At 40.3% G+C, this 14846-nt stretch overlaps 1 protein-coding gene across 1 annotated transcript in view; it reads left to right on the forward strand.

Annotated features, from left to right (window-relative positions):
* Positions 1-14846, forward strand: part of ZFPM2 (zinc finger protein, FOG family member 2) — a 328000-nt gene that overhangs the window by 204040 nt on the left and 109114 nt on the right. The window contains exon 5 of the mRNA XM_035125261.3: positions 1792-1903. Within this exon, the coding sequence (XP_034981152.3) occupies positions 1792-1903 (112 nt within the window). The remainder of the gene's footprint in view (positions 1-1791; positions 1904-14846) is intronic.

Consider the following 14846-nt stretch of genomic DNA (forward strand, 5'->3'; position numbering starts at 1 on the left):
TACCAGAAGTCATGTCCATTAATTTTGATGGGTCTACCCTGAATAGAACTAGCATGATTGGCTACCACCCTTGGTGTATCTCTGCTAACCTCTACTGATGGAAAATAAAAAAATCCTTCAGTAGCACCTTAAAGACCAACTAAGTTTTTATTTTGGTATGAGCTTTCGTGTGCATGCACACTTCATCAGGTCTGGGGACTTCTATTTCAGTGTATCTGAAGAAGTGTGCATGCACACGAAAGCTCATACCAAAATAAAAAACCTGGAAGGATTTTTTTTTATTTTGTTTCTTCCTTGTAGATGACGAGAGGAAGCTAATAGTTCAAGACTCGTTCATGTAACGCTAAACCATAGTTTAGTGTTCCATCTGTAGGCAGCCTGTGCATAGGGTGTGGTTTGTAGGTTTTCAGTTCCTTTCCATAGTGGTTGGAAAAGCCCATTGAAAACAGCATAGGTGAAACATTGCCAATGCTGCTCTATCACAGCGGTGCCACATAACACTATATAATAATTTTAATAAATAATAATAACAAAGTAATAAGCCATCACACTGCTACAACTTTGAATTGCTTGGTTTGTAGCGTAGTAGTGTCAGCCCACATATCTCGAGCCTGTCTTTCCCAGCTGTGCCACAAAGCATAATGTTAGGGCAGCATGGGGGGGGGGTTGTCACAGTGTCTCATTTTCCAACCTATTAATGAACCCGCCGGATTTGGCTTTAAATCTATGCTTCAAACTTCTGACTCAGTCATGGAAACAGAATTTCTCTCAGAAAGGTTTGGAGCTGCTGGGAAATGATCTTATCCAGATTTTTTTTGGGGGGGGGGGGAAGAACCTAGTGGAGTATTACCTTGAGACCCTTTTCATTGTACTCTGTATTCCGAGTCATAGTTTCATGATGCTTGATATACAGAACAAGGACTGGTGAATGATAAATGTCTAACCGGCATTTCACTACCAGCCTATGTTGATAAGGCTTACTAAATTCCAGATCAGTTCCTTCCTTGCATCTAGATTTAGCAGAGAGACGGAGTGCCAATAACCTGAACTTTTCTACCCTAGCACACAAAATGTGTTTCGTAATAAAATGTGTCACTTTGCCTTTGTGAAGAAGGGTGGGTATCATGCCTCCCCCCCCCACTCCTTTTGGGCTTCATTCAAATGAATTCTGGCTGCTGCTTTTAGATTTCTTCTTGGAGATCATGCATGTGGAATCATTAGCATTATTATTTCAACAGTAGTAGAGCAGCACATCAGCAGTCAGTAAGGGGGGAGGAGGGGGGGGAAATTACATTATCCATTCAGAATAATTTCCCACTATAATATAAATGTTACCCAGGACAGAGCTTTGAAACGGATACCGATTCTTTAAATTCCTTCCTGTCTGTTTCAGGAAATAGTAAGATCTTGTTGATAATGAAGTACAATGTGTCTAAAGTTCACTTCTAAACACTTGGCTCTTTTCTGTGAAAGTCATCTGCATTCCCTTTATAATTCTAAGCCACCAGAGGTATGCCTAATCTTGGAGATCTGATCCAGTGCTATCATTCAGAAAAATCCTTGATAATAATTCCGCCATTCAGATCTATGAAAGCACTAAAGCTTTGCAGCTAGTGCCGTCTTCTACTTCTTCTTCTTTCTTTTTTTTAAGTCCCGAGGCTGGGGAATAAGGCCTTGGCTTATGGGTTTGGAGATTTAGTTGTTTGCAAATAAAATGATTATTACTATTATTATTCAAGTTCTTAATCAATGCAAGCAAATGGCATCTGTTTGTTATCATCCTTTCTCCAGAAGACAAAGGCTCCAGTCCCTATGGTGCTGACTGCTGGCCCCAAGTGGCTGCTGGATGTGACTTGGCAAGGAGTGGAAGACAACAAAAACAACTGCATTGTGTACAGCAAAGGTAAACACAAGCTGATTTTCCCTTCCACTTTCTTTGCAAGGAATTAAAACGGTGCTGATGAAACGTGCCTGTTGCATAACAGGTGGCAAATGCAGGTTACAAAGGCGGGCCTGTGGTTCTCATTTCTCTTCTTCTGATCTAAGAAGCATTATTCCATTTTTTACCTGAAAAAAATTAGTTTTTCTCCATTATGCATTAAATGAGTGTGAAGCAGAGGCATACTATTACCACTTAAGATTCAAACAGATAAAGCACTTAAGAAAAAAAAGCAAACAGCTTTCTTATACTCGATGCATTGTATTATATAAAATGTTGATGCCATTGTAAGCCATTGCCTAATTTACCTGCCATTTAAGCCACTGTCCAAAAGTATGTCCTAGGCTTTACAGACTTGTTCAAAGACTTGTAGAAATGTAGCATCTCTCTGATTCCCCCACCCCTTAGTTTCTTTGAACTTTGAAAGTTCATTAAGTAGTTCGTTAACCTGCAGTTCTAACCTGATTTAAATCCAAAATGTTGTGCTCGTACCCCAGCCTCGTGAAAAGTGTGTGAACCTTGACATTTTTTTAAAAATGTTGTTGAAAAATAGCATTATTTTCTGAAAGGTAATTGTAAGAAATTTTATTGTTGGAACCTTGACAGTGATGAAGTATTGAAAGGCAGCTAGTTTTGGCTCATGGTGTGTAAACAAACAAAAAGGTTCTTTGCTCATTAATGACATCATGATGCTATTTAAAATGCATGGCAATTACTGCTTTCCACTGTAGTGTTTCCCAAAATGATACGCTAGGATCCACAGTGGTCACAAGAGTATTGTGTGTGTGGGTTACCATGTGGGCAGGGACTATAGCTGCAATCCTACACACCAGTAGGTTGCTGAAATCCCATTAACTTTAGTGGGAACTTAAGCAGCCCAACTGCATAACTGAAGTTGTTGTGTCATAATACAGTGCAATAGGCAGGTATCTCAACTCTCAAGCTAGGACTTTGGATCACAGGAGGATTTAGAGCAAAGGCAAAACTTAAGTTCTGTATAGATAAAAGTATAAAACCTGTATAGATAAAAGTTGGTCACAACTCCTTATTAGATTGAACGTCACCCCAGCTCCTATCAGTGTTCCTTTGATCAATAGCTAGAGGCCTGAGGTTGTTTTTTTTTTTAAAAGGTATAAAATTAAACCTGCAATGCTGAATTGGTACTAAAGATCTATGATACCTGACTGCTCAGTCAAGAAATTGTGAATACAGCTGCTGTGCCCCATTAGCATAGTCAATGCTGTATTTATCCCTCCTCCATTTAGTCTTTCCAACTAAGCTCAGGTTTCAAATTCTATAAATCCCCAGTCTCACTGCTTTGTGATTGCTTCAGAAATTGCACAGTTCTACAGCAATTTATTTTAGGTTTTTTTATTCCTTACCAAACAGAGCCACTGAGATGAAAGATTTGTTTGCTGCGACAACCTAGTGACCATTTTGCATACAACCAGCAAGGCAAATAAGCACCCATATCACTATATTAACATACAAAACACTAATCATAACATCAAAGGCTACTAAAACTTACTAGAAACAATTACAACTTGTTCCTATAATCATTGCAATTTGTACACTTATAAGAGGATTGCCTTTAAACTGCTACAAGCCTTTGAAAATTGAAACACTGAAAACAGAGAATTTGCATGTTTAAAAATGAGTAGTTGCACACTAAGGTCTTATGCATTCTTCCTTTTATAATTACAAAACACCAATAAATTAATTTTGTAACCTGAAAATACCTGATTTAGTTAAGGAAAAACCTTGAGCCAAAAAAGGAATGAATCTGCATCATTTTAAAGTGTAGTGTGACTCATTGCTCTAGCAGCAGAAAACAGCACAGTATTTTGATGTTTGCGTACAGTAACATTTTTCATATGCGTGAGAAATTGCAATTTATTTTGAAAGGTATTAAGGACTGTTTATATGGAAACTTTGCAGCAGTTATCCAAAGTACAACTTCAACCTAGAGATACATCAGGAATAGAAATCCAGGATGTTCATAGTTGAAAGTTTTCGCTGACAGTCTCTTACACGTCTTTTTTATTCTTATAGACTTCTTACATGTTTCTTTCCACCCCCACCTCACACCCTCTTGTATTCTCTCAGTTTTCTGGAAGGTGCAATGCCTGAGCTATGAGGAAGATCTGTAAGGGCTGATCCTGCTACAGAGCTAGTTGTTTAAATTCAGGTCTGATAGTAATGTTTTTCTTGAAGAGGAGCCAATTTACATCATTGTGTATGTATGCTGAAATGTGGCAGTTTAGCCCAACAGCAGATGAGGTGGTAAAATTGTTCCTGGACTGTACCATTTTAGACTGAAGATTGTGCTTTGTGTTGTTAAATGATGGACATAAAAATCCCCTTTATTCACATGTAGGAAAACAAACTATTTTAGACCTCTCTATCCTAACATCTAATTTACTGTATGCAGATTGCTTTTAATATGGAGAAGGGTGTGGTCTGAAGTGGTAAAATCATGTACAGTCATACCTCGGTTTAAGTACGCCTTGGTTTGAGTATTTTCAGTTTAAGTACTCCGTGGACCCGTCTGGAACGGATTAATCCACTTTCCATTACTTTCAATGGGAAAGTTCACTTCAGGTTAAGTACACTTCAGGTTAAGTACAGTGGTAACCTCAGTTTAAGTACACAATTGGTTCCGGAAGTCTGTACTTAACCTGAAGCGTACTTAACCTGAAGCGTACTTTCCCATTGAAAGTAATGGAAAGTGGATTAATCCGTTCCAGATGGTCCGTGGAGTACTTAAACTGAAGCGTACTTAACCTGAAGTGAACTTTCCCATTGAAAGTAATGGAAAGTGGATTAATCCGTTCCAAACGGGTCTGCGGAGTACTTAAACTGAAAATACTCAAACCGAGGCGTACTTAAACTGAGGTATGACTGTACGGACTTCCGGAACCAATTACACTCATACCTCGGGTTAAGTACGCTTCAGGTTGAGTACTCCGCGGACCCGTCTGGAACAGATTAATCCACTTTCCATTACTTTCAATGGGAAAGTTTGCTTCAGGTTAAGTATGCTTCAGTTTAAGTACAGACTTCCAGAAGTAATTGTGTTTGTAAACCGAGGTACCACTGTACTACATATAAGGTTGAATTATTCAAGGAAATTCTATGGTTGTTTCAGTGCATGTTTAGGGACTTATTTTCCATCAAGACACAATTTCTCCATGCAATCAAAATTCCTTGGGGATGTCAGCCAGTATTGGCATACTAAAATATTAGTATATATTGAAAAACAGGATTCTGGGGTTCACATAGACAGAAATTCACTACCATAGGATATGATGATGGACATTACTTTAGATGGTTTTAGGAAGGGATTGGACAAATCCATGAGGGGTTACACTTGTTATTGGTTATTGGTCATGAACCAAGAGGTTGCATAAAACAGGGAGAGTTATTGCCTGCATATTTATTGATTATTTAAAATACTTCCAGGCTACCTAGCCTTCAGTAGGTTCCAGGGCACTATGCATAAACCATAAACTTAGAAATTCCTTGTAGATCCTGGCTGGTCACTGTGGGAAACAGTATACTAGATTAGATGGAACTTTGGTTCACACCACATGCTGTCGAATCCACATTTTCACACACTCTCAGCCCCAGACATGGTGTGTTCCACAGGAAAGTGCTGACCGGCTGCAGCCTCCCTTACCTGCCGGGCCCTGCGAGACACCAATGGCACATTCTGGTGAATCATAAGTGAATCAGCTGAAGGAATTTTGCCACCCCAGGATGCATGCTTCCTGTACTCCAATGACATTTCATCTGCTATGTTCAGATGTTTTATTCTAGGTGTTGAAGGACTAATAACAGTTGCAATAACTTCATCATTTTTTCCAACACAGTCTTTCTTTTTAATTTTTTAAGTTACCGTAGTTTCATGTGCCCAGTTTGAGCAAGTACAATTGCTTATCTCATGCCTCAAAATTTACACAAAATAAGATATCATTGGGGCTGTAACAGCTTCAAGATGACATAACGTATTTGTTTTCCCAGTTGAAAAAAATATAACCCCTTACTTTTCATAAAATGATCTTATCTATATTAAAAGATTGGTGTGCAACTTGTTGATTGAGTACTTTTGTGAAAATAGTTGTCAGATCAAAATGAAATAATCCTACTAGGCACTGCTACAAATGGGAATGTCAATGAAGGTTATGTGTGCATTGGATTTGTCCTGAATTTCCCTTAGGAAAGGTGTTTTTCCCAAATTCTTGGTTGCTATTGGAGAAATACCTTCAACTAGAACATGCTGATGAAAGCATATTCTTTCACTCTCCTGATGGTTGGTGATAGCTTAAAGAACTTGGATGCTTATTTTCTGTGCATCTGTTTAACCAATACTGAAGCATCATGGGTAAGCAAATTTGGAAAGGGCCATATGATGGTATTTGCTGTTCTCCCTTTTGGTTATCCATTATGGTTATTCATTATGCTAACTACAACTTTAACTGTGGTCAGAGCTAACCACAGTTTTTGCTTAGGACCTAAAAGCAGGTCCAAACTGTGGTTTGAGACCTTTGAACCATGGTTAGCCCTAACTATGGATAGCATCATGGTTGTGTTTACAGCTAACTCTAGGTAGGCACTGTGAGGGAGATTTGTATTCTGGAAGAGATGGAAAGGGCAATAGGACACGTGATCTTGTGACCCACTCCTGGCTTGCTTAACTGTGGTTAAGCAAATTGGCAGCATCATATATGAATTAGCTCTTTGGTGTCAGTTTGTTGTGGTTGAATTAGCCTGTTGTGGCTGCAGAATTATATAGAAACAATAAAATAGCTAGAATATAAGTGTGATAAATAAAATATATTTGGATAGCTGTATTTACTACCAGGAGAAAGATAGAGCTATACAGTGAGCTTCTTCCACTGATGGAGTGCACCACTAAGGTACCTACCGGTCTTGGATTGGGAGCAATCTAAACAGAGAAGTGATGGTGGCAGAATTGGACAGGACACATACTTGTCAGCTAGCTGCTCATTTGAGTGCAGTACTGTATATACTCAGACCAAGAAAATGACAAATTGAATAGCTGCTATTAAACAAAATCTGAGCTGTTAATTATTACTCTTAGATTAAGAATGCAATTGATTAAGAGTGCAAGGCAGGCCTTAAATGAAGGGAAAAAGAAACTAGTTACCGAACAAAACTGTGCACAATGAAATGAATCTGTGGACAAGCACACATTAGGTGTATCTTACCTAAATCATGGTGTGTGTGTGTGTGTGTGTGTGTGTGTGTGTGCGCGCGCACACACACACACATATATGGTATTGGTAAGAGAGGGGGCCTATACAAATATTTAGCAGTGGGAATTATAAAATCATAAGGCGATTAAGTTAGCTAGTTGTGAAATTCTAATATTGCTTTTTAAATGACTTCAGGATATAGGAGGTGCTAAGGTTATTATCTGTTATCAGGAATACAGCAGAATTGTACGACTGGATAATAACTAAACAACTGACACAATGTAAAATTACATTATCAGTGTGTTAAAACAAAATTGCGCCCTAAAGGAGTCTACATGCCAGCTCAGAGCTGCAGTGTAATTATGCTTAACTCTGATAATTAAAATACAACGGAGATCAACAGAATCATTTTCATTAAGAAAATTATTAATGATGGTGGTATAACAGTAATTGATTGCAGAGCACCACAGGATAACTCCATGCAGTAAAAACCAACATGTTTAATATATGTCTGAGACCATGGCAGTGTGGTGCGTAAGGCTGAGGATGTTTGAAATTAAGATAGAACTGGTGAGATAAACTTGCATTCAAAACTAAAGATCATAAAATAGCTGCTTTTAAAACTATTTTATAAAAATTTAAATCCCACTTTAAAAACAAAACAAAAAACAAAACAGGAGTGACTACCCTTTGAACTGTAAAAGAAACAAACAAACAAACAAATAATAAATAGCTGTTTGCTGCATCAGTTACACAGCCGAAGTAGGCAGCACAAATATTTCTCAAGCCTTCTGTCATTTCTTTTTATGTTCCACATTGGTTGTTTTTACACTTATGATCATGATTTACTGATATTATTTTCTATCTGGCCTCACCAAGTAGTTTATGTCCTTAGTTATTATTGAGATGATGCAGAAGAAAGCATTTGCGCTTCTCCCACTCCTTTTCAATGCATGCTTAATGAAATGCGAGTGGATAATTCTATATAAATAATAATTGATAATTGGCTCAGGAGTAGCAATTTATGTTTGGCCTCACATGCTTTAGAAAGGTGCTTAAATCTTTTCTCCCTGAAACCTGCCTATCTATGCATGCTTCAGCTTTTTAAGCACAAACTTCAATATTTGTTTGGAACGGGGGGGGGGAGGACTCTTTTCTTCCCTTCTTCTTCTTTTTGTTTAATAATAAAAGTAATAATAATAATAACAACAACAACGTCGTTTAACTTGTAAGCAATTTTTTGGAAGGTTCCTACTTGTTTTTATTATTGCGCAGTGCTTACAGTACAGGTTAGTACTATATAAACAGACTCAAATGAATGGTAGTAATAGGTAAAGGTAAAAAGGTAAAGGACCCCTGGATGGTTAAGTCCAGTCAAAGGCGACTATGAGGTGTGGCGCTCAGCTCACTTTCAGGCCAAGGGAGCCAGCATTTGTCCACAGACAGTTTTCCAGGTCTTGTGGCCAGCATGACTAAACTGCTTCTGGCGCAACGGGACACCACAATGAGTGCCAGAGTGCACAGAAATGCCGTTTACCTTCCTGGTGCAGCGGTATGATCGTAATGCCACCTTACCGACCTGGTGGTGCTATTTTCTGGAGATACCCCTTCTCTCTGAAGTTCCAGTAGGTCCACCCAAGACATTCGGGCACCTGACACAAACCACAAAATGCTCCTCCCAGTCCCTCCACAAATGAATAAGGGGGAATGAAGCTGTACATTAGGAACTTGGTTGCGGGAAGTGAACATTTATATCAGGAACAGGAGGCATGTGAAGATTTACATGTGGTTCATTTCTTGGAGGTTGGATCTGCTGCCTCTGTGGATCCTGACGCCCAAGATGCTTGCCTCACCTTGCCTCATGGGAGGGCCAGCCCTGACTGCTAGCATCTGGTATGTGTGTTTGGCGGGAACTTGAGAAACAATTCTGTGCCTTTTTGGTAACTTATTGCTGAGCTGCACAGAGCCAGCCCAGCCATGAGGGAGGCACAGCCTCTGCTTCAGGTGGCAGAAGCCCTCCAGCTGGCATGCTTGTGATTCCCCTGCTTGCCCTGCCACCTCTGCCAGTGGTGGAGAAGTGCCGCAACCAGCGGTGCTAATTTTGGGCAAGATTGCTCATATGATTTTGGATGCTGCTTTTCTGCCAGTGGCAGATGGGGCAGGGTGCATGGTGGCAATCTTGCTGGTTGGGGTGGTTATTGCCAGTTCCCCCATAACCCCTTTACCACCTCCCACACTGTTTTGGGGGAGCAGATTTTTTGGGGCTCCAGGACTGAGAAAGGGAGAATGGTCAAAAATCATTTTGCCCTCCTGCCAGTGGGAGTGTCCCAATATCAGAAATTTCTTAAATTTTACTTTTCAAGCCCTGAGTTTATTGAAGTCTTTGGGACTGAGGAAACCATCATTCTCACAAACACTTTGCTTCGCAGAGATGTTTCTACTTTTGTCTTCTGTGCAAAGCTAAAAGGGGGAAGGGGCAGCACAAATTTGCAGAGCCACACATTTGAAGTTGTCGACAACCCCATACACAAGAAAACAGAAGAAAATATATATGCACTCTGTCCTGTCAAAAGGCTTTCACCTTATCTTGAGAGACTGTCAGGGCAGGAACATCATGGAATGGACAGGAGTCTATTAAATTAATAAGCTGCAGGATGGTGTCTGGAGAGTTATGATGCTCCATAAATCCAGTTTGATCATGGTGGACAAGGTTTAAATCTGCAGACTTCTAATACACATCCACTTTTGGGATTGAATTTGAAGTTTTGTGCTGGAGACACAGAGATAGTCTTGCAGCTTGTGAATTAAGATTTATCTTCTTCTTTTTTCCCTCAGAGCATTTTTTTTATTTAAAAAAAACAGGGATTGACAAAAATGAAAGTACCTTAGGGATCCTGGCAAATGTTACTGCTTGAAACGAAAGAGCTGTTGTCAAGGTGAAACCATGACCTAGATGCCTAATATCAAACCTTGGTCATTCTTTTCAAACAGCCCCATCAGAACAGAGAGCAAAAGGTCTATATGAAATGAAACAAGGATAAATTTAGCCACAGCCTCTTTTATAGTGATTCCTGTCAAATGCTCCTACCCTGAGTTTATGACACGAGGGGAAATGAACGTTGACAGGTGTACTTTGTAAGAAATAAAAAAAGGGGGGGGGGAATCTAGGAATTTATTCTTCCCTGATTATAGAAACTTCTATTTTATGAAAGCTGTTTCTGCAGTACAAGACTACCGTGTTGCTTGCCCTCCAGATACTCAGCCTGGTTTTAATAATTAAGAGAATAACTTTGTCATAATATTTATAGTGATTACTAGTTCCCGAGGAAGATTAATGGGAAATGTTAAAAAGCAACCTGGGTGTTGGACGTGAACAGCTAAATGAATGCATGGAACAAAACATTTAAATCCCCCTTGTACGCATGTGGTCTCTAGCTGATTACAGATCTTCAAGGGAGGAAAGGAAATTTACATGGCTCCCTCTGGTGGAAGAGCTTTGAGGTTTGGCTCCTTATGGAGCCAGATGAACTGACACCAGCAATTAATAATTGTGGTGGGGGGACAACCTTAGTTTTTCAAGGTGACAGGGCAACTGGGCAATTGTATATTTGGGTTAAATTGCTGTTAAGCCAGGATTGTACCTTGCACTCTAGGGAACCAGTTAATTAAGTTCAGCTGGATCACATAGTGTTGGGACACAGTGATTATTTAACACAGGTAAATGTATTTTAGATTAGATGGTTTGTGGAGCAGTGGTTCATGACTTATATGCAATTTCTATGCAATGCATTTAGGACATAATATGGTTAATGATAATTACTACTACTTAGTGTTGGGTTTTTTTTTTTTAAAAAAATCTTTATCAGTCTTGTTCTTTTCACCAGCAGGTTTTAAATGGAATGAATGTTTAGCAATGTTGTAGATCAGAAAACCTCCCACCAGTATTATGTTGGATATACATACACCAGATTGATTATACATTAACTAAGGCAGTGATCCTATAGATACTGACCTGGGAGTAAGCCCCACTGAATTCACTGGGTCTTAGTCTGAGCAGAGAAGTGAGATTTATGAAGCCTTTCTCCATCCGCAAGTATTATTTATTTAAAATATATTCTATTCAACTATATACAACCTATGGTTCCATATACAGAACCTCAATCTAGAGCAGTCCAACTGATCTTAATAGGCTGTTACAAAGTAAATGTGTTGTGGTCTTATATCTCAGCCCACCTCTCAGCAAAGGTATTTGTGTTTAAGCTGATCGAATTCCACTGAAATCTATGGCAATAAACTGGTTCAAGTCCAATTACTTTGGCTTAACTTGGAACTGGATTGGACTGTCAGTCATGTTCCTAGCTTTTCGCGCACCAGCTGCATTGAGAGTCAATGCCAAATAGAATGATGGATCATTGAGCAATATAGGACATATTATTGGGAAAGTATTGTTGTGAAAATCCACAAGTTCTCACAAGTCTCAAATAAGATTGTTCCAAACCATAATATTGATTTTTAAGATGAGGGGATATACATATCAACACTATCTATATTGTAATATTTTTGGTTTCTACAATGCAAGTACACCGGGTATGTTGGCTGAAGATCTGCAAGTTAAATAATGGCTTGCTCACTACCCAATCATGATCTTCATAGCAGAATAATTTAGATTTATGACCCTGGCATGAAGTCCATGTGCGGAACACTTTCCACACAGTGGCAATACATTTCAACTCCAACTTATAACCTCATTAGGATAACACTGACATCCTAATTGGACCAGCACAATCTCTTTGTGGGTGGTTGTGGGTCTTGTTTGCCCGGTGGTGTGGTGGGAAACATTGCCTGCTAAGATTTGTTGTTTGAGCTCTGGTACTAAGTGGTAAATCTGCACCACTACTTTCCCTCTTGCATTCTCATGCTTAAAAAAAAAAGTATGTGTGGGAACAGAATGACATTTTCCCATGTTGTGTGGACTGTGCTCTACTGTTGCATGTTCACAGCACTGGAATGGACCCCAAGGGTTATCTAGTCCAACTGCCTGTAGTGCAGGTTATTTATGCCTTGTTGTGGTTACTTGGCCAAGCACCATCTACCTGCCACCCTGCCTAGCCACAGTGTGGGTTTGTAGCTGGCTATTGGATATAATAGTGTCTCTTAATATTGTGTTTCCTGTTTGCCGCACCTGTCGGACAGGTTTTACAAAGAGTGGGAGGCACCAGCCTGGGAACTCCCAAGGGAACCCCCAGAGGAGGAAGGCTCAGAGCCACCGGATTGGTGGTGGGACACTGAAGAAAGGTCAGAGGGAGAAGGTTGGGAGGAGGGGCTGGATGCTGAAGGGGAGTTCAGTGCGCAGGAAGAGCCTGTGGCAGGGAGCACTTCAGATTCTGAGGCTGAAGCAGAGGACGGGGGTCAAGAGGCTTCTGAAGAATCCAGGGAGTCTCCCTCTCCTGCTGCAACAAACTCCCCTCATTCCTGGTCTCCAAGAATGCACAGAATAATGAGGAGGGCAAAAGAATAATGAGGAGGGCAAAACAGAGACCAGAGGTGCATAGATGCAGTTTGAGACTGCTTGGGAAATATCTGGGATGAGCCTTAGAGAGGGTGGAAGGCAGGGACCTTCAGTCCTGGCAAGTGGTCCATAGAGGCAAGACCTGCTGGGAAGTGTTTTGCTGAATTGTATGCCATTTCCTTCAATAAAGAGTTAACTTCACTAACCACAGAGCCCTGCGTCTTTCATGCTGACCTGTGTCTGACTTCAGCCCTGACAGCACCTAAAATTGGGTAACATGCTGACTGACTATCCTGGCTTCCCCATCATACTCTTGCTGTGCATATAAGCAATCTAGTTTTGCCCTTGATACACAGACCCGTAGTATAAATATGGTATACCAATGCAGGGCAGCTTTCAAGTAGGTGTGTGAGCCACCATGCAGTGCCTTATATGAATATATTATCCTATACCATTTGTGGATTGCAACAGAAAAAATGCACTAATATTAGATCAATAAGATGAAGAAGATGGCAATGAACAAAAGCAGCAGAAACATTTTGGAAAAGTTGCTTATGTATTAAAATATTTTTATTCTGTCTTTCAGCTCCGCCATTCTCACTTGTTTACTTGTTTTAAAGAAGCTGAAAGACAAGGCAAGATTTTGTCAGGGAGACATTCAAGAACAAAGTCCGATAATACGATGCTTTATAACATAATCTTCATAAACAACAGCCTTACTGTAGTTATGTGTAAAAATATTGCTGGATACATTGCAGATAAGAAACTAGACACTTGAAAACAGATCAAAACAAAGATATGTCTGTGTTTAAAACAAAACAAAACACACTCATACAGAGATCATTCATAGGAGCAATTGACTGATACGGCCTAACCTTCAACTCTGAAACTGGGGATTGATCTGTGAGCTGAAGCAAACATTCAGAAATGTTGGAACGGAAGCATATGAGACATGAGGGAGTGAACTGGGTCTTTAGCCAGCTAGCAAGTACACTGATATTTTGTGATGGGCAATTGCAGTTAGTTTGTGACAGAAAAGAAAGAAAACACTCTCGCGTAGAAGTGTGCATGTAAGCTAGGCTGTAATGTGTACACAAAGAAACTCATAATCTGCAAACTATTTTCAACAGTTCCTTTTTTTTGCAAAGGAACATGTGATCTCTCTTTAATGGACTAAATTGACCAGATGAAAGGTTATTCTGCTACTTCGTTTGTTGTTAAGTTTAGAATCTAAACAAGCTGTTTTTTTAAACATTGTGTTCTAAAATGCAATTTCCATGTTTCATGTTTCATTCTGCTCCACATCCCAAGGAAGAAATGTAGCAGTCTATCAAAACTAAACCAAAGAGTTATAACCAATAAATAACCCCCTAGTTCCGTGTTGTAAAGTATCCCCATTTAAATCGCTAGCCTGCAATTATTATTATTTTAAAAAAACATGTCTGCATTATAGTTTTAAGAGTTAATGGTGCAAGAGGGACAGAGTATTCAATCCGTCCTTTGCTAGCCTGCTTTTTACTCATAAATGACCATTCATTTCTACCTATGCCAGCCTCTTTGACTTCTGTGCTCGAAAAGGCTTCAGCTCCCGTACATCTAGCACTGAAGTATATGATTTCTATGTGCAGTGGCGGGGCATATGTCTGCGCTACCCAGGGCGGGCATGCTCTCAAGGGGGGCGGGGCATGCTCCTGAGGGGCGTGGGGTGCGGAGGGTGCCCTCCCACATGCCACAGTTCAGGGCAGGAGAGGGGCGGGGAAGCTGCTACTCACTTACCTCCTGCTCTCTGCCACCGGGTCAGACATGACCCGGCAATGGAGCTGCTGCTGCCGGGTGCACCTTGCCACGGCTGAAGTGGGCTGCTCTCTGCCGTTGGGTCAGAAGAGCTACTGCCGCTGGGCGTGAGGTGTGCCGCCCACTCGTCTGCCATTTTGTCACACACACACCCCAATCATGACACCCAGCACGGACCGTACCCATCACACCTCCCTTCCTACGCCTCTGTCTATGTGTGGGAAAGTAATGCATGGGTGCTAGTTAGTGCATGAAGGGGTTAAGACAACAGAGTTGGATTCCTAGACTTAGCTGTAAGTCATGCCCTTCTTCTCTGAGGGAGAAAGCAAAGCATTCTCTTCCTGTTTCCTCTCTCTTCTTGCCATGTAACTTAAGACAAAGGACA

Source organism: Zootoca vivipara, chromosome 8 (genome assembly GCF_965207765.1).
Source record: "Zootoca vivipara chromosome 8, rZooViv2.hap1.1, whole genome shotgun sequence".
NCBI classification, from domain to species: Eukaryota; Metazoa; Chordata; class Lepidosauria; order Squamata; family Lacertidae; genus Zootoca; species Zootoca vivipara.